Source organism: Jaculus jaculus, chromosome 1, assembly GCF_020740685.1.
Source record: "Jaculus jaculus isolate mJacJac1 chromosome 1, mJacJac1.mat.Y.cur, whole genome shotgun sequence".
Taxonomy (NCBI): Eukaryota; Metazoa; Chordata; class Mammalia; order Rodentia; family Dipodidae; genus Jaculus; species Jaculus jaculus.
In genome coordinates, this window is record NC_059102.1 from 66,036,911 (window position 1) to 66,058,301 (window position 21,391).

Sequence of the window (21,391 nt, forward strand, 5' to 3'; positions counted from 1 at the left end):
TGACTGCTGTAAGCAAAGTGTGCTTCCTACTGGGTCTATCCTGAGTTTTCTGTTCTTCATTTTTCTGGTACCCAGCCATTCACTGCTCAACTAGTGTGCCTTCTACAACAACAATGGGTGATGTTACAGCAAAGGCAATATGTGACAGATGGGGCCTGCGCCAAAAAAAGCAGGGAAGCGGGGCATGATGGGGCACATCTTTAATCCCAGCACTTGGGAGGCAGAAATGAGTTTGAGGACAGCCGAGAACTACAGAGTGAATTACAGGTCAGCCTGGGCTAGAGTGACGCTCTACCATGAAAAACATGAAAACATGCTTGGGGGCAGGGGAGGCCATATTTAGCAGTTTTCTATTAGGTAAAATCTTAAAATCACCACTCCTGCTAGACAGAAGTCCTACCATTTTTTTCTGCTTTGAGACTGCTGATTTCCTAGACAACTAATCCATTCAAGTCTCTTATGTGAACTAGCAAAAGGTGTCCTCATAGAGGTGGAGAAAGCTGACTAGAAAGCACAGCATGACAAGACACAGAACGGCTGGATTCCAGTCACCATTTGGCCACTTGGGCAGAGAGACATCACCCACATCTCTGCAGTCCTTGGCCCCGATGGATGCCTCACTCTTGTGAGCCCAGACCATGCCTCCCAAGGGAAGGACCACAGTCCCATTCCGAAAGCTTTGTATTGGACTCCTGGGTCACATCCCCTGGTAACAACTAGGACGACACGCTGCTAAGAGATATTTGCATCATTCAGAACATGCCCTATTCCTCCTCATTTAACAAAACTAATAGAATAACTTTACATAAAAAGCATTTTTGGCTATGTAAGACCTAACTAAAACAAGCACTTCATTTCTTTTTATGTGGTTTGATTATAAGCTAGTGAAAGATTTGTATCTGGAAGGCTTACCTTTCCTAACTATACAGGTTCAGTAAAACTGTGGGGGAAGACCAAGATTTTCCTCCAACCTCCCTCATCAAGCACGTGTTTGCATAACTGTTTTTAAATACAACTACTCTAAATCCAGGGAGGCAGCTTGATTAAACCATGGGTGGGTCATCCTACCTCACCATGCCAGCTGGATGTCAGATTGACAAGGTTCAGATGTCTAAACAGCTGTCAAAGTTGGGGAAGGTAGTGAGAGGGATGGCTCTGACAAAATCTGAAACTATGTCTTATTCTGAACATGATCTGTCTCCAAGAAAAAGAGAGAGACAGAACAAGAAAGAAGAAAGGAAGGAAGGAAAGGAAGGAAAGAAAGAAAGAAAGAAAGAAAGAAAGAAAGAAAGAAAGAAAGAAAGAAAGAAAGAAAGAAAGAAAGAAAAGGCGGGAAGGAGGAAGGAAGGGAGGGAGGGAGAGAGGAAGTGAGGGAGGGAGGGAGGGAGGGAAGGAGGGAGGGAGGAAGGAAGCACAGACTTTGGATTAGGCTAAAAAATAGTAATAAAGTGGTGTGGATAGAGGGCTGGAGTAATGTCTTGATGTTCACCTTCACTGACGTTGCTCCCTGTCTACCACCTTTGCCCTAACAGTGATAACCTAAATGTTTAAGATAAGTTTGTGAGGCTATACTTAGTTCTGTGGCAAGAACAAATGTACAGTCTTCCAAGGGACATGCCATGTTTCCAGCAAGGAATAATTCCTGGTTATCTCTTCACTCATAATCTTTCAGGATAAGATGTAGCTCCTGTCTGCCAAATGTCAACCAAGGCTCAACCCCCATTCTTTCCCAGAAACTACAGTCCTTCCCTCTCCAGTGTGGTAGACGAGATGTGGATAGGTCCTGGTGATTGTTTAATTCCACAACCATAAATGGGATGACCCTGGGTCTCAGCTTTCAATGGGACAGTCAGTAGGAGCTCAGAACAAAGGTCTGGTGGCAAACTACTTGCACTCCCCTACTTAAAAACTCAGTAACACATGCTGAATGGATCCAAAGACATGCCATTGCCTCATAAATATTTAAGATGTACACTTCTGGGGCATCTGGCAATGGAGCAGTTGCAGTTGTCAGGGTCAGAACCCTGGACTGGTCATCAAGGCCTTCTTTTACTCTTTGTGCATTATCACCAGACTTTCAGGCAACAGAGGGTTCAGGTAATGCCAGCCATGTGGAACGAAATTAATGTCTAGATTTTGTTCCCTAGGAGAATATGCTGATGAGCAAGGCAGCTGCCAAAGCTGTGAAGCCTCGTGTGCCAAGTGCTGGGGGCCAAACCCAGAACACTGCACCAGCTGCCCCAGGACAAGGTGAGTGGTCTCTCAGCATCTCCTGGGGATAAGGTGGAGAGGAAGGAGGTATTACTCATCTTAGTGGTACCCTGTGAGCCTATGGGAAACTGAACCTAACTCGTGCCTATGAAACATATCCTTCTGAGTCTGGTCACAGCCTACCTCTGTAGCCTCTCCTCCATCATGGGGACAATACTCTCTATAAGGACCAGTTTCCTACACACTGAAGGGCTTTCTCTAGATGAAGATGTTGCCTTTGTTGTCACTTTGATGAATGGAATCCCACCTCTATCTGTACAAACATTCCTTTCTATGGTCTGGACAAAGATGTTATCACTAGAGTTCATTCAGGGGTGAGCTATTGAATGAAAGAAAACCTTTCTTCTTTATAGGAGAGTTAACCTCCTCTCTTTATCCCTGCTGCTCTATAGCAACATCAGCCACGCCTTCAGAGGAATCTATTTACAAATATCCTCATCAGACTGTAAGGTCCTTGGGATACTCACAGACCTATTTCTATACACCCACAGTGCTGGCAAGACAGGAGGCACTCAATACATATCTAGAAAGAATAGCTGACATGGGAATGGCTGAGCCACACTGCTGACCCACTGCGCATTTCTAAAGAAGAGAGTTGAAGGCCTGGTATAGTTTTTGGTCAGTGTTCCTCTGGTCCTGGTGTCTGCTGAGAGAGTAAATGAAGGGTCTCATGCCTGCTCAGCTACATATGCAGGAATCTGAGTATACCCAGACCAGTGGCTGAAGCTGAAGTGGTGGCTGGTATTTTGCATTACGTGATTACTACTGAGACATTCTCTCTGCTTTGCACAGTGGTCATTTTGTCCTCATTCCTCCACAGGACTATAACATCCCTGTGAGCAGGGGCTGTGGTATACTTTTTCCTTTATTCCTCACAGTGATCAATATATAATAGAATTATATTGGTGTGTTCACTGAACTTGTTAATGTTTGTAATCAGTATCATAAGTCTGATTGCCTGAATAGTTCCCTGAGAGAAAGAAATGAATGGATAAAGGAAAGAAGTAAGACAGGGAGGAGAGAGAGGAGGAGAGAAAGGGAGGGAAACAAAAATGAAAATCCTAAGGAGTCTCAGTGCTGACCATGAGAGCATGTCCTAAGTGTCTCTAAGACAGCCAGATCTCTAAATATTGAGCTTGCTATAAAACTTCAAAGCATACTTTAAGATACAAACATTACGAAAACAGGGTTCTGTTCCTCTTACTCCCCATTTGTATTGGTATCAATAATTAAATTCCTTTACATGTTTGGACATCTTTGAACTAGAGGAATATTTCAGCACTTGGTTACTGAGTGAGTGCGCCAACTATTCTCATCTGGTATGCACTGCAGTGGTTATGATGGTCCCCAGTCCAACAGAAATGAGAAGACAGAAAAAAAATTCTACCATTATAAATGGCCACTTCATAAATCTAGGCAAAGGGTTTGGCATAGTAGTATATGTGTCCTAACACTCATCAGGGTGAGGCAGAATTTTGAGGCCAGTATGGACTACATGGTGAAACATGAGACCTTGTCTCAAAAATAGGAGAAATAAAGGAAACTGAAAGAAGGAAGGAAGGAAAGATGGGAGGGAGGGAGGAAAGGAAGGGAATTAGGGAGGAAAGAAGGAAGGAAACAAGGTCTACTGGTGCAAGTTGAGAGGTGACCTGGCTGGACATTTTGATGGTTTTGTTTATGCCAGAGTTCCAACTTTTGAAGAAATGCATGTCCATAAATGGACCAGGGCATATTAAGAAAATACTACTTCTCAAGAAGAATTTCTTCTCATACCACCCAAACATTCCACTTTTTCCCACATCTTTCTTCCTTGATGTCAATTAAATGTAAATAAGTCCAAGAAAGAGGTAATGCAACATGGCAATGCACTACCTTACCTCTGATTTCTCTGGTATTTCCTTGAAGGAAGTTAAAGAGATGAAAAGAAAACCTACCTGAAAAGATGGTGATTCTGACTTATTTGTTCTTGAAAGAATAAAAAGTATTTTTTAACATATTTTCCCAAGTGTTTCCTGGATAGGTGTCTGTGCTCATTTTGTGTTGCTGTTATAATACAATACTTGAGGCTAAATCAATTATAAACAAGATCACATTGGCTGAATGTCCTGGAGGCTGGGAAAATTATGTCCATGGCACAGGGTCTCTGTGCTGAGCCATTACACTGCAGAAGATGTGTGGCAAGAGGGTAAACAGGCAAAAGGAAGATGACATTACTGCTATAGATAGCTATCTCACTCCCACAATCACAGCCACAATACAAGATTCTTCATTATTCAATCACCTCTTTTTAAGCGCTACTTCACAGTTCGGTAACACTGTGAATTAACTTTCCAGCCAGGGACTTTGAAGAACACATGCAAACTACAGCAAGTGGTTTAAATTTTAAAAAAATAAGAAGAAGAAGGGATACCTGGAAAACCACAAAGCCCATGCCCTGTCATGGAAGGAGGAAGCAGGTTTGGGCTGAACACTCCAGTCGCTCTCATCTCACCCTCAGATCTCTGGCTGAGATTTCCCTTTGTTTGAAGCTAACTTGAATCCAATGGGAAATCCATCTTCAAGTGAAGATAGCTGAGTTTGGGATGCAAGTTTAGTGGTCTCATTTCTAGCAGGACAGAGAATACTAAAGATGGACCTGCTGGGCTTGGTAGTGCACACCTTTGATCCCAGCACATGGGAGGGAGAGGTAGGAGGACTGCAGTGAGTTCAGGGCCACCCTGAGACTACATGGTGAATTCCAGGTCAGCTTGGGCTAGAGCAAGTCTCTACCATGTATAAATTAAATAAATAAATAAGATGGACCTGGGCAGGAAACAAGGGGAGACAAATTACTAAGGAAGTTGTGTCTCTGAGTTTCTTTCTGATTGTAACCATTTGGATACATTTAGCCCTTCTGAAACAGATGGTCTTCAAAGAGTTTTCACTCGCCAAAAGAATGTGAGCATCTCACTTGCAGTCTTGCTTCATGCCAAAACTAAATGCAAGAGACATAAATTGGTGAGGATGAGGGAAGATTGGCCAGGTATTAATAATATATACATAATTATTAATATATTATATTAATATATTAATTATTATGATATATTAATATATCTTACATAACAAAATAATAATGAAATATATACTATGCATTTTGGTTTTTTTTTTTTTTTTGAGGTAGGGTCTCACTCTAGCTCAGGCTGACCTGGAATTCACTCTGTAGTCTCAGGGTGGCCTCAAGCTCACAGTGATCTTCCTACCTCTGCCTCCCGAGTGCTAGGATTAAAGGCATGTGCCACCATGCCCAGCTATTATGCATTTTATATATGTACACATCTTGCACAAAATAACTGCATCTGTTGATTACTAAATATATAATAAATATATGATGCTTTTATATCTGTTAAATTTTTCCCATAATACAACATTTTGAAGGTTGGTTATTTATTTATTAATTTATTTATTTACAAGGAAACAGAGAGAGATGAGAGTGAGCATGCTATAGCCTCTTTCAGCTGCAAGCGAACTCCAGATGCATGCACCACTTTGTGCATCTGGTTTTAGGTGGGGAATTGAACCCAGTCCAGAAGGCTTTGTAAGCAAGTATGTTTAACTGCTGAGCCATCTCCCCAACCCCCATAATAAAAATTTGAAAATATAAGAATTCAACCCTGAAGTTGATTTACCAAAAACTACATTTTCAAAATTCATTTTTGTTGGTGCCATTGTTGTTATTTGGAGACAGGGTCTTACTCTGTAGCCTAGATTGTCCTGGGTTGAATTTTTTTATGGGGGTTGGTGTGCCCATTCTCTCTCTGTCTCTCTTCTCTCTCTCTCTGTCTCTCTCTCTCTTCTTGCAAATAAATAAATAAAATCTGCAAGAAGTGATATGATTCACTGCCTTCAGTTAAACGTCTTTGCTTTCCTGACTTTCTTTTACTTTTGACATCTTAATTCATATATTTGCATGTATGTAATGCATTTTTTTGTTCATTTTTTTATTGATTTATTTGAGAGCGACAGACATAGAGAGAAAGACAGATAGAGGGAGAGAGAGAGAATGGGCGCGCCAGGGCTTCCAGCCTCTGCAAACGAACTCCAGACGCATGCGCCCCCTTGTGCATCTGGCTAATGTGGGACCTGGGGAACCAAGCCTCGAACTGGGGTCCTTATTAGGCTTCACAGGCAAGTGCTTAACCGCTAAGCCATCTCTCCAGCCCTGTAATGCATTTTGATCGGATTTACCTTACATTACTCTTCTTACCCCATCCCCACCCCCATTAAACCTTTTCTTCTTTCCAAATAACCCCACTCCTACTTTTATGTCTTTTGTTCCTTGTGACCCCCTGCATTAAGTTGGCTGTGACTGCTTGCATGAACACGGGTAAAGTACAGAATTGTGCAAGCTACCTGTGCTTTCTTTCAGGTATAGGGTTGGTTTAAAGCAAAGCTACAGCTATATGGTTGATACCTTCTTAAAAATCAGGTTGGAAAAGCAGTGCCTTTCCCCCATGAACATGAAGGCCTTATTTTCTCTAGTGCACCTCCTCTCCATAGGCTCTGGGTGGTTTTAAATGAGTTCCACTGAAAGTGGTCGGTCACCAAAGTAAACTGCCCACAGCCAACTTACTAATAGAACATGGTGAGATGCTTCACATCTTTTTCTCAACTAAAGTTAGCAAGAAAAACAATACCCCTTTCCCCATGGTTGACTTGGCTCTGTCTCTTTTTCATTAGAACATTGAGTGACCTCCTTATTTAAACTCCTCATAAAGCTCTCAAAAAAGGGTTTGGTGTGTTGTTGTTAACTAGTTCCATCCAAATTACCCCTTGGGAAAAAAAAAATCTTCTAACTCAGAATCTAGAGCAGGGCTGGAGCTTGGAAAGTCTCCAGCGATACCTCCCATTGACATTGCCATTAGCTAAAACTCTCAAGTTGGGAGACCAAGTACCTCATCCTATACCATGGTGAGGGGATCTACTTTGACATGGTTAGCCATATGTGCATGAGTGTCACTTTAAGGCTGGGACTCCATACTATCCATGAAGGACCAAAAAAGTATTATTTCCTCTAGCAATTCAAGGTATAGTGACAGTATCTAGGGATCCAAGGAGCCAAGAGCAAGGTGGAAGTCTGTGTTAGGCTCTTCAGTCTCACTTTATTTCCAAACAGATGCATGTGCACTTTCAGGTGTGGTAAATGACAAAAGGGAAGACTGTGTATGACATACTACTTAGAATGTCTTGCTCCATCCCAATTTCCACAAAACTTGGAAGTGATGTGGCCCACTCGCCAGCATGGTTGGCTCTAGATCTGAAGTACTGGGGTGTAGATAAACCAGTGTTGCCCCAGGAAAAATTTGATGGAGGTCTCTATCTGGTCTGTTGTCTAGTGTCCAACATGAAGGGAGGAAATACAGAGAGAAGGAAACCTCTTTACAGGCCCATTCATCCCCTAGGTCTAGTGGCAACATACCTGTTGTGTGCTCAGTTTGCCCTTCAACCAACAGAATAACTACTTCTCTAAGGAAGGACACCAAGACCCCAGGTCAATATTGCCTGCATTCCACAGGAATCACTCAGCAAACTCCACAGTAATCTACATAGTCACTGAGCAGAAGTTCTCAAAATGTTCTCTTCAGATGACCCAGCAGCCAAAGTGAATGGAATCAGTATAGTGAAGAAATGCCCACATGGTGATTGATCAGCATTCACAATAGCTAAATTATGTAATCAACCTAGGTACCCATCAATAGATAAATGAATTGATAAAATGATAGGTATTACACAGTACATATTGTTCATCCATGAAGAATGAAATCCCACCATATGTAGCAAAACAGATGGGACCACAGGATATTGTGTTAAATAAAATGAGACACATCCAGAAGGACAAATACTGCATGCTTTCCTTCATATGAGGAAACCAAAAGGAGTCAAACTGAAGTTAGATAAGTGTTTACTAGAGGCTGGGGAGGGTGGCAGGATAGGGAAATAATGGATAATAGGTACCAGAACACAAGTGACACAAGTTCTGGTACAGCACAGTGGAGTGACCATAGTTCAAAAACCAAGTATAAAGCTAGGCATGATAGTACACGTCTTTAGTCCCAGCACTTAGGAGGCAGAGGTAGTAGGATAGCTGTGAGTTAAAGGCCACGCTGAGACTACATAGTGAATTCCAGGTCAGCCTGGGGTAGAGCAAGACCCTACATCAAAAATCCAAATAAATAGAAAAAAACAGGTATATATTTCATGAAGATCTAAAAGAGAGGAACTTAAAGAGTCAAACATAAAGAAATAAGAAGAAGATGGAAATGACAATAACCTTGATATGAGAAGAAAATGCTAAATGTATTGCAGAAATATCACATAATTAATTAATATCAACCATTGAACATATATTTTAGGGCTGGAGAGATGGCTTAGCAGTTAAAGTGTTTGCCTGTGAGGTTCAATTCCCCAGTACCCACGTAAGCCAAATGCAAAAGGTGGTACATGTGTCTGGAGTTTGCAGTGGCTAGAGGCCCTGGCATGCACATTTTTTTTTTCTCTCTGTCCCTCTCCCTCTCTCTCAAATAAATAAATAAATCAAATATTTTTGGCCAGATGTGGTGGTGCAAGCCTTTAATCCAAGCATTCGGGAGGGAGATGTAGGAGGATCGCCATGAGTTTGAGACCACCCTGAGTCTACATGGTGAATTCCAGGTCAGCCTAAGCCAGAGTAAGACCCTACCTCAAAAAAATATAAATAAATAAATAAAATATTTTTAAAACAAAATAACAAATGAAATATTTTTAAAGTTTGCTCTCTGAGAGAGAGAGCATTTCTACTAGTGGCCTCTCACCAAGGAAGGACTACTTTATACATCATACATCACATTAGCTATTTGAAAGGAAAGCAAAATTTTTAAAAGGTGTTCAAATGTTTGACTTTTTGTTACTATGGAAGACATGAAAGGTTATTGGTTAATTAAATAATGCTAACTAAATTCCATGTTGTCTGCATGTTATTTCCATTAATGGAGGGAAGGTCACCTGATTAGCCTGAATATACAAGCTCTCAGGAGTAATTGCTATCTATTTTAGGAGATTAAGACTAAAACAATGTGAATAAAAATAAAAAAATTAAAAACTGTGCTCTCTGTATTTTTATCACCACTTGAAAACCTGTCAGAAATCCAAATATTCAGCTCATTCCCTAAGCCCTGATGAATTAGAAGGACTTGAGGTAGAACTGAGCCCAGCCTCACTCCATCTACCCACATTACCTGTCTGATTCCTACATTTATTTGATCAACATTTTGCCTTTTTCTAAGCAGAATGCTTGGATGCAATTGATTTAATTCCATCTGCTCTTATGATTACTTTGAAACAAAAGGATGAAAATATTAGCAATACCACTGTGATGTATATTGTGCATATGTAAAACCAAAAGTTTTAGAAGCCTATTTACTAACTTATTTACAGGGCCTTTGTAGGTGTTTGCAAACATGATCTGAAAACAAAAGTTGTTAGTACCCCACGTATGGACAGATAAAGTCCGTGTTCATTGATTGTTTTCCATATGCATAAGACTAGCCTTCAGGATGGTTCTTAATTCGACCCTTTCAGGACACTTAGACCTGGCATGTCCCATGACAAGTATGGGCATGTTGATAATAAGGAAGAATGCTTTCTCTAAGGCCTTTGCTTTCAGAGGCCCATTTGGTATCATGAAAGGTCAGAGACTGTTTGCCTGTTAGTTGGTTTTGGCAGGAGCCTATAGCATGAGTTTAAACCCCAGAAGTCAGCTTATTTGGACCAGGCTCAGTATGGGATCTCTAATTCCTCTCTGGTTTGCCTACTGTTGGTCCCAAATCTTGGGCCAAGGATGAGTCTGTAACTAACATTTCTAACTAACATGGTCCAAGATGGCCAGTTCCAGGCATATCGTTCATTTCTGGGACAATGAAACCAAAGCTGTACAGCAGAGCATGATTGCCACATGTTCTGATTCCCTGGGACCCTGTGCAAAGTCACCCTGACACATTCCATAAACTTGCCTTTCTGCCAGGGTTTTTGATGATGGCCGCTGTGTTTTGAATTGCCCCTCATGGAAATTTGAATTTAAGAAGCAGTGTCATCCATGCCATCACACCTGCCAGCAGTGCCAAGGAAATGGGTCTTCTGACTGTACCTCCTGTGGAGCAGGTGAGCCCCTCTGCTGCTAGCCAGCCTTCCTTCCTTACCTCAGGCCGTTCTCTCACCAGCCAGCATTTGGCTTGGATCAGAAGCCTGGTCTTGGGGTTGAGGCTTCAGACCGGACAGCTATTCATTAGCCAATCATGATTAGAAACATCATAAGCACTCTATGATTTTAAGTATCTTATTTTCATTTCTTTTAAAAATATTTTATTAATTTATTTGGCAGAGAAAGAGAGAGAGAGATTGAGAGAGATAGATTGAGAATGGGTGTGCCAGGGCTTCCAGTCACTGCGAACAAACTCCAAACACTTGTGCCCCCTTTGTGCATCTGGCTAACATGGGTCCTGGGGAATCAAACCTGGGTCTTTTGGCTTTGTACGCAAACACCTTAACCTCTAAGCCATCCCTCCAGCCCCATATTTTTATTTCTATTGCTGTTATATTTGTGTCTTTCTCCTCCTTTGGGCATATGTGTTTCCCTAGCCTCAAGACATCACTTGACATGTCTCTGCTCATGGTCTGACTGACTTCATCCTGTTCCACCTTGGTTTGAATGTTTATCCCCCCCCCACACACACCCATTGGGAAGGTCTCCCTGCTTGTCTCCGTTCACAAGTCTTATCATGTTTGTACCTGTCTTGTCCGTTCCATTCCCAGAACAGCAGTGAATGGCTTCTGCCATCTTTTCTGCTAATGCCTGAGCATAAAGGCAGATTCTGGCATATAGAAAGTGTGTACTAGGGCTGGGGAGATGGCTCAGCAGTTAAAGATGCTAGCTTGCAAAGTCAGACAGCCTGGGTTCAATTTCCCAGTATCCATGTAAAGCCAGGTGCACAGAGTGGTGCATGCATCTGGAGTTCATTCACAATGGCAAGAAATCCTGATGCACCCATTCTCTCCCTATCTCTCTCTCTCTCCTTACAAATAAACAAATAAATATATTTTATAAGAAGATCCATACATAGTGGTGCACGCCTTTAATCCCAGCACTTTGGAGGCAGAGGTAGGAGGACTGACTTAAGTTGGAGGCCAGCCTGAGACTACATCTGAGACTACATAGTGAATTTCAGGTCAGTCAGAGCTAAAGCAAGACCCTACCTCCAAACATAACAATAAATTAGAAAAAGAAAGTGTGCAGTAGATAGCAGAGTGAGAGCATGATTCTGCAGGAAGAATGTCAAGACCAACAACCAGAAAATTGGCTCTTGTCCTAGCTTTCTTTTCTTTTCTTCTTTTTCTTTTTAATATTTTACAGAGAGAGAGAGAGAGAGAGAGAGAGAGAGAGAGAATGGATGAATCAGGGCCTCCAGCCATTGCAAATGAATTCCAGAAGCATGCGTCCCCTTTATGCATCTAGCTTATATGGGTCCTGGGGAGTTGAGCCTGGGTCCTTTGGATTTGTATGCAAGCTCCTTAACCACTAAGCCATCTCTTCAGCCCTCTTTTCTTTTTCTTTTTTGCCTCTTCTTCCTCCTCCTCTCCCTTTCTTGGGGCTGGCTCCAACTCACTATGTAGTGAGGATGACTTTGACCTTTTGATCCTCTTACCTCCACTTCCCAAGTGGTGGGATAACAGTCTTGTGCCATCATGCCTCATTTTGTGCTGTGCTGGAATCAAACCCAGGGCCTTATACATGCTAGGCAAGCATTCTACATACTGATCCAGTCCCCAGCCCAGCTTTCTAGTGCAAGATGTCAAAATGTTCACTTTACTTCTTTTCTTCTGGTGCATGCATGTGCATATGTCATGTGTAGTGTGGTATATGTATCGTGTATGCAAGTGTGAAGGTGTGCAGAGACCAGAGGAGAACATAGAGCATCCTTCTCTACCATTACTCCACATCATTATCTTGATATGGAGTCTCTCACAGAACCCAGAGCTACCATGTGGGCTCAGACTGGCTGAGCAGCTAGCCTCAGCAAGTCTTTTGTCTCTGCTCCCCACAGCACTGTATTTATAGGTCCGTGTGGCCATACCCAGCTTTTGATGTGGGTGCCTAGGATTGAGCTCATGCTAGTTCATGCTTGGGCCCTCATGCTTGCATGGCAAGGTCTGTAACCTGCTGAGCAATCTCCCCATACCCTACTTAACTTCTTTAAGTCACACCTTGGGTGGAAAAACCAAAAATAAATAAATAAACAAAATTAGGGAGCTGGAGAGATGAAATAAGCAGGAGGACCAGAGAGGTTCTGAACTGCTAAGTTTAATTCCCCAAAGCTCACATAAACAATGGGGTGTGGTCATGCATATCTACAACCCCAGTCCTGTGGGGAGCAGAAACCAAAGAGTCACTAGGTAACCCAGGCCCAGAAAGCCAAGTGCCACATGTTCTCTCTCATATGTGGATCCTAGCTACAGATGATTGGGCTTCTGCGTGAGAATGAAAATACTTAGTAGCAGAGGCCAGTAAGGTAAAAAGGAGACATAAAGGGTAGAGAAAGGAAGGGAGGAGGATACTTAATAGGTTGATATTGTATATATGTAATTACAATGATTGTAATGGGGAGGTAATATGATGGAGAATGGAATTTCAAATGGGAAAGTGTGGGGGTAGGGAGGGAGGGAATTACCATGGGATATATTTTATAATCATGGAAAATGTTAATAAAATTTTTTAATTTAAAAAAAAATTCTACACACACGCACACACAAAAAGTGCCTAACTGCAGAATCAGTGAAGATACCATGTCAAGAAAACAAGTAGATGAGTGATGGAGGAGAGACATGCTGGCATTCTTCTCTGGCCTCTTCATGCAAGTGCAGGGCACTGCATCTACACTCACGTGTAGTACACCACATGCACATTTCACCTATTAAACACATGTATGTGAAAAAATGTTCAAAGGAGAAAAGATACATGTGTATTTAAAACCATTTTCATATCTAAAACACTCTACATCTCAACATATATCATCAAAAAGAGTTTATGTGCTAACAAATGTCAACTAGTCTAAGATTCTTACCACTACCTGTACCTATCTACTTGAAAAATTCTTTGATGTATTTCCATATTTTTGTAATTGAAGGGCAGCATTTAATCTAGTATCTTAACTATTTATGTGCACCTTGCCCATGCACAAGTGATTCTGCATTGGATACCATGGAAAATAAAATAAATGCTAAGCATGATGCTTGTGATTGTTAACCTTTTTGTTAGCTTGGCTGAATGGAGAAGTGCCTGGTGTAGTGTGTGGTGGAAACCTCTATGATGATTCTTTGAGATTATTTCCAGAGAGGTTTAACTAAGGAGAGACCACTGAAGCCCTGAATGTCCTCAGACAGCACAAGCATATTATTTTGCTAACAATTGCCAATCATATCAAAAGATTACACTTTTATAAAACATATATCATGAAGCATGTATCTATTCTTAAGGGATCTCTGTAACCGCCACATCTGAGAGGGTCCATGGATACCAAAAAGAGCCCCTGAAAAAGTTAAGAAACATTTTGAATTATAGTTCTTCACAGAACATGGTTTGTGGTTTTGCAGTGGCATCCCAAATAGCAGTTGCTGTTCATTCAGATATAAAATATTGTAGAATGATTCCCTGCAAGGAAAACTCTTCAACGACAAGGATATAGATATTGCACTTTTCATTAAATCTATCTTTATACTCCTGGTCCCCTAGGAACCAAAGCACTCAGTTGTTTCTCTTTTTAATAAAATGTCCTGCATCATATTACCTTCATGGCTGATTTTGTGTTTTCTCTTTCCAATTTTCCTGTAACTGGTCAGACAAGCATGGACAAGAGCGCTTCCTATATCAGGGGGAGTGTCGCGAGAGCTGCCCTACAAGCCACTATCCCGCTGAGGGGTATGCCTGCTTGCCCTGCCCAGACAGCTGTGAACATTGCCACAGTCCAGGTGTCTGCACTAGATGCAAGAGTGGTTACTTCATTGTGCCCACCAATCACACCTGCCAGAAGTTGGAGTGCGGAGGAGGTGAGGCTGCTCTGGGGCCCCTGCTCCGTAATAGCAGGTGGGATGAGGACTACACCTCTGGGTGTTCCAAAGACTTCATTGACCTTCCTGGCTTTAATATCAGCACCAGGGATGAATTTGGATAACTCTGTAGACAAATGGGGACAGTGGTAGCATCCCTTCCCTCACCCAACCTCACACCTTTTCCCTAGCTTTCCCCAAGACAAAATCCAAAGAGAGAACAATATAGCCACCAATCATAGAGAAAACGATCAGTATGAGGCTTGTGGACAGCACATAGAAGAGAAAAAGTGAGGTCAGAGTCTCAAAGTCTTGGCCAACAGTTTCCTCCTTCACAATCAGTAGGTATGAGAACCTGGACAAAACTAATGTCATTTCTCCATGCCTTGAGGTCTTTGTTCCTGAAGGGAAAGTATAGTACAAGCAGAATCTCGAAGAGAAGCCAGTGAGAATCAGCCCAAAACTACTTTCAGTATTAAAATGTGCCAGGCATGGTAGTACATGCCATTAATCCCAGCACTCAAGGAGCAGAGATAGGAGGATCGCTGTGAGTTGGCGTCCAGCGTGGGACTAACTACATAGTGAGTTTCAGCTGAGTCTGAGCTACAGTGAGACCCTACCTCAAACAAAATGGAAAAAAATATTTCAATGATCTGTAAGACATATATTACTGATATTGATCAATTCATTATATTATATGAAGATAAATTAAACAACAGCACTAAATTTTTTATTTGCATGGGAAATGGGAATACCAGAGTCTTTTGCTGCTGCAAAGGAATGCCCATCTGGATTTATGTGGGTGGCTGTGAGCTGAACCTGGATCTACAGGCTTTACAAGAAGGCTAACCACTGAGCAATCTTCCCATCCCCAATACTTAAAGTTTTCTGTATTTTACATAAGAATGCCAAGGACTCAGCTCTGTGTAAGGTTTATGCTGAGGAGTCTAGTGCTGAGGAATCTTTAAGATAATTTGAAAGTAATTAAAACACCTATTTCTCATCAATGTTTACACATGCAGTGAATATGGATATAAAATAATTTAAGTGTTTAAAATATGTTCTGTTAGAAAGATACAGTCTATTCATTTATGTGCCTAATTACTTTCCAAATTAATATCCTTGATACAAAACTGACTTATTTAATAAGTAAAACATATTAGCTTGACTTCAAAACTAGTTTTAGGAAAGTGGTAGCTACTATCTATAATCCTAATACTCAGGAAGCTGAGGCAAGAGAATTGCCATGAGTTTAAGGCCAGCTTGAACTACAAGCAAAAGTCTGCCTCAGAAAAAGTAGTTACATGGAATATAGTCCAACTTTGTTCTATTCTTACCTAATCAAGCTAATTCAATTTATTAAATTAACATAAGAAGATTTTTAAAGTGCATGGTATGCATATTCTCAAGGCTATTTTTGGGTTTCCCAGTTGTTCTATGATTTACTTGTCTCTACCCAGTGAAAGTGAGCTGTGTTTCTGCTCTTACTATGCAGGTGAAGTCCAGGATCCAGACTACGAAGGGTGCATGCCTTGTGAGGAAGGATGTCTCGGATGCACTGTGGGTATGTCACCCGCCTTCGTTACACAAGTTTGACTATCTTGTTTCCTTTCTCATCCTCATCCTGTCATTGCTTCAGCATAAGGTCTTGCCATGGAATCCTCATCAGTATCTCCATCACTATCCATAAAGTCAACTTACTCCAGTACAAACAAAGTCACAATGAGGAGATGCTTTGAAACAATAGGTCACTTGTCTTTGTGAAAGTTGAGGTTAAGGAAGGTTGGTGGTGTTTTCCCCTCTGGTTAATGGGTAATTGATGTTGGAAATGGGATGCTCTTAGCAATAATATTTCAAAGTGCCTGAGACTTGGACACTTAGCTTCTTGATTCAACAAATAACCAATAAACTCAGGCAAATAAATACTTGTGTAACTCATTTGAGTTGTGAAGAACAGGACTGGAGAGATGACTTAATGATTAAAGTGCTTGCCTGAAAAGACAAAGGACCCATGTTCGATTCCCAGGACCCACATAAGCTAAATGCACAAGGTTGTGCATGTGTCTGAAGTACATTTGCAGTAGCTGAAGGCCCTGGTGCACCCATTCTCTCTATATATACATCTACCTCTTTCTCTCTCTCTTTCCCTCTAAATAAAATAAATTTAAAAATAGAAAGATGTGAAACACAAAAGCAAGTAGACAGATGGAAGATCTCTCCCTCTCTCTCTCTCTCTCTCTCTCTCCCTCCCTCCCTCCCTCTTTCCCTCCCTCCCTCCCTCTCTCTTTGTGCTTTTTCAAGGTAGGGTCTCACTCTAGCCCAGGCTGACCTGGAATTCACTATGGAGTCTCAGAGTGGCCTCGAACTCACAGTGAGACTCCTACCTCTGCCTACCAAGTGCAGGGATTAAAGGCGTGTGCCACCATGCCTGGAAGATTTCTCTTTTTAAAAAATACTTTTTAATTTATGTTAGAGAGAGAAAAAGGCAGAAAGAGAGAGATTGGGCATGCCAAGGCCTCCAGTACATCTTCAGAAGCAAACAGTCAGAGATTTAAGGGTAAAATGATAATTATCTGGGAAGCCAAAGTAAATTTAAATGTAAGTAATAAAATAACTAAAATAAATATTTAAGTACCAAATATACTTTGTTTATGAATATTTTAATCATGTATTTTATTATTTTGCATATATATGCAGATTTCAGTGTCTCTGGAGAAGTGATAGGTGATTTTTCCAGCAGCAATAATAAGTGACTTTTGCTCAGCTTTGTCCATTTCAACTTTTTTCCCCTTACATAGATGATTTGTATAGTGTCATTTGGTACCTTCACTGTTGTGAATGTCTTTGTGTATTTTGTGATTCTTTGTGCATTGAGGAGAGGTGTTAGGGGAGGCTGTTCACCTTGAGATTTGTGGCTCTCTTTGCTGTGTTCAGTGAGGGCAACCCACTAAGTAAATTAAACAAAGACCAAAGAAGATGCTCCTCCTACATCTTTTTTTTTTAATGTTTATCCTTCTTTTCTACTTATTTGTATATTTTATTAAGAATATGTTGCAGGGGCTGGAGAGAGGGCTTAGCGGTTAAGCGCTTGCCTGTGAAGCCTAAGGAACCCGGTTCGAGGCTCGATTCCCCAGGACCCAAGTTAGCCAGATGCACAAGGGGGCGCAGGCATCTGGAGTTCGTTTGCAGCGCGCCCATTCTCTCTCTCTATATGCCTGTCTTTCTCTGTCATTCTCAAAATAAATAAATAAAAATGAACAAAAAAAATTTTTTTAAAAGAATATGTTGTAGCTGGGCGTGGTGGCGCACGCCTTTAATCCCAGCATTTGGGAGGCAGAGGTCGGAGGATTGCCACGAGTTTAAGGCCACCCTGAGACTCCATAGTGAATTCCAGGTCAGACTGGGCTAGAGTGAGATCCTACCTCGAAAAACCAAAAATAAAAAAGAATATGCTGTGTATGGACACACCATGTACTGGTACTATTATTTCCCCACTCCCTGCCCCCAGTCCACTGAGGGCCAACCTCAGTGGTGTTGCTGGTATTCCCCATGGGGTAGTGGGTGAAAGTAGAAGCCAGTCACTATGTGTGGGGAGGGGCCTGAATCCTTCCACATGTTTAAAATACCTTAAAAGGGGTTGGAGAGATGGCTTAGTGGTTAAGCGCTTGCCTATGAAGCCTAAGGACCCTGGTTCGAGGCTCGGTTCCCCAGGTCCCACGTTAGCCAGATGCACAAGGGGGCGCACGCGTCTGGAGTTCGTTTGCAGAGGCTGGAAGCCCTGGCGCGCCCATTCTCTCTCTCTCCATGTGTCTTTCTCTCTGTGTCTGTAGCTCTCAAATAAATAAATAAAAAATGAACAAAAAATATTTTTAAAAAATACCTTAAAAGGAATGTATATGTGTGAACTCACACCAGGTCATATATTATCTTAGCATGGAGGAAGAAACAGTGGCAAGACAATCATGGTCACCGGCTTTTGCACCATGCCTACCCTCCCCATGGCTGAGCTGGCTAAAGATAACCTCAAGGTGAAGCAACTGGAAAATTAATTCCACAGCAGACTCTGGCCAACCAGGGATACAAAGTACAAAAGGAGTGGCCTGTGAGAAGAGATAAATTCACTTTGAAAAATGCTAATGATGCCACCCATTCCTTCCTTTGGGAAATTTCAGTTACCTGTGAGTGCCAGGTGCTCACCTTGGCCCTGGGAATTCAAAGGTGGTATGGCTGGGATCCTGCTGTCATAAGTGGCATACCTGAAGTAAAATCTTTTTACGTGGCCCCCTGCCAGAGAACAGACAGGTACAAAGTAGAGTGGGATTACCAGACAGGGTGACAAGAACATTCTAAATGCTGCTAGTTTTCACATATTAAACTCTAAAATTTCTCTTAAAATTTAAGAGTCTCTATATATTAGGTTTTTGTGTGTTCTTAAACTGACTTGGTTAAACTCAACCATGATTTTATTTCTGAACCCTTTGTTGATCTTGCTAGTGAAAGATAGTCTTCCTTGTTGACTTTATTTGTAGGTTATTTTACTGGCCTAACATTTGGTATTTGCATGTCTCTCTGCCTAAACACTAAATGACATGAGACAAAGCTCTGTGACTTATATTCTCTGCTCCCACAGGAAGCACATAACACATGCAGAATTAATTTACAGTGGCCCTGACTTGTAATGGCTTGGCTCACAATGTTCTGGCTTTACCATGGTGTGAAAATTATACACACTGAGTAGAAACTAAATTTGGGGTTTCGAATTTGGATCTTTTTCTGCACTAGCAACATAACACAACTTCCTCAGGTAACAAACCACAGCTCCCAGATGGCCAAATGCTTATAGTCAACAGCCAACACTCTGAAGTAAATTCTGTGGCTAGAGTCTGAGGGTAAAATTTTATTTCAATAAATTACATTAGATAATCAATACCTCATTATTAAATAGTCCTATTTGAAGATTTTGTACAAGTGTAAGCTAATATGTCTGTACTGGGAACACATAAGACAGACCAGGCTATGTTATGATTTTGATAGGTTAGGAATAGGAAATGTATTTTATCTTAATGATATTCTCAAATGTAGGTTTGCTTAATTAGGACATAATATATTGTACATAAAGAATAATTTTTATAAATGGGCAAAGGCTCAAGGAACAGTGTGGAAAGGGGATGGAAGGAGTCCAGAGGCATTGCCCTCCCCACATAATGTCTGACTGCTGATTTCATAATATAGATCCCCAGGTGAGGGGGTTAAAGGAGGGCCCTCAGTGGTATGGGGGCAGGGAGGAGAATGGTACCAATGATGCTTTGTTCATACAATGTTTCTACTTAACTAAAAAAATAAGTAATTTGTATAAATGTTTACTGGATTGAATTTGAGGGTTTCTCAGGAAACCCATCAGTTCAGAGTTCATGTTTTCTCCAATCAAATTTTGTATATAGCTGAAGACAAAAGAAATGATACAATAGGAAATGATATTTTGGGGGCTGGAGAGATGGCTTAGCAGTTAAGGAGTATGCCTGTGAAGCCTAAGGACCCTGGTTCGATTCTCCAGGTCCCACATAAGCCACATGCACGTGGTGCTGCATGCATCTGGAGTTCATTTGCAGTGGCTAGAGGTCCTGGTATGCCCATTCTCTCTCCCTCTCTCTCTCTGTCGCTAATAAATTAATAAATAAAAATAAATCTTTTAAAAAAGAAATGATTTTTGGAATATAAGAAAAATTTGAAGAAAACATGGTTTATTAAATTTTGTAATTTTAATAAGATAAGAAAGTGAACTGATGGGCTGGAGAGATGGCTTAGAAGTTAAGTGCTTGCCTTTGAAGCCTAAGGATGCCAGTTCAAGGCTCGATTCTCCAGGACCCATGTTAGCCAGATGCACAAGGGGGTGCACGCATCTGGAGTTCCTTTGTAGTTGCTGGAAGCCCTGGCACACCCATTCTCTCTCTCTCTCTCCCTCTCTCTCTCTATCTGCCTCTTTCTCTCTCTGTCACTCTCAAATAAATAAATAAAAATGAACAACAACAACAACAAAAGCCTGTGAGCCACTACTTCAGGGTCATAGTTCCAGCTCCTGAGTCTGGCTCTGTCCCTGATCGATCAGCTTTGTCTTGCTTTGGCTGTTATAAACTATAAAAAAAAAAAAAAAAGAAAGTGAACTGAGAAAGGTAAGAACAATTCACTGGGCTGAAGAGAAGGCTCAGTGGTAAAGAGTACTTGTAGTGTAAGCACAAGGACCTGAATTTGACCCCCAGCACCCAAGTGAAGAGCCTGGCGGGGTTGCCCACTCCTTTCATCCCAGTGCTAAGGAGTGGGAGACAGGAAGACCACCGAAGTTCAATGGTCTAATCAAAAACAGCAAGCTCCAGGTTCAGGAAGAGAATCTGTTCCAAGGATACAAGACAGAAGAGTGAAAGGGGACACTGATGTCCTCTTCTGGTCTATACACACACACACAGGCACCAGTGTCTGTACACACAAATGCACACACCACACATACTCACTCACCAATTATTGCAATAATGATAATGATGAATAATTGATCACAGATTCCCCTGAAATGCTTCTGGTGGAACAAAACATCATCCTTTAGAAAAGATTTGGCTTTATTCTGTTTTAGTGGAGATTCATTTTGAACCTGGTTTTGACACTATCTAGAGGACTTGGGGAGTATGAATATCACAATCACTTAGAGACATTTTATCTCTGGTAGGTCATAAATAGCTATTTTGAAGACTAGAGATATTTTTCGACCTTCATATTTCTTTTCAGACATTTAGACCTCTATAAATTAATGAGAACTCAATAGGTTCACAACTAATAAAGAAAAACACAAATTCCACATTGATAGGTGTCCGATTTCCAGGTGGAGTTAGGTTTTTGTCATTCCTGTAAAGGAGACAGAAAACTGAACTCATGACCAAAAAGAAATTGTTTGTCTAGAAGAAAATACTGAACTTGATACTCCAGAATGGAACCAAGGGCATTTTTATTATCGCCAGGGTAG

The 21,391-nt window shown here is 41.3% G+C and overlaps 1 protein-coding gene across 2 annotated transcripts in view; it reads left to right on the plus strand.

Moving 5' to 3' along the window:
* The window catches only part of Pcsk5 (proprotein convertase subtilisin/kexin type 5), a 496,681-nt gene that overhangs the window by 366,006 nt on the left and 109,284 nt on the right, over window positions 1-21,391 (plus strand). For both annotated transcript variants that reach the window (XM_045145561.1, XM_045145571.1), the window contains exons 21-24: window positions 2,148-2,250; window positions 10,307-10,443; window positions 14,176-14,382; window positions 15,878-15,946. In XM_045145561.1, the coding sequence (XP_045001496.1) occupies window positions 2,148-2,250; window positions 10,307-10,443; window positions 14,176-14,382; window positions 15,878-15,946 (516 nt within the window). The remainder of the gene's footprint in view (window positions 1-2,147; window positions 2,251-10,306; window positions 10,444-14,175; window positions 14,383-15,877; window positions 15,947-21,391) is intronic.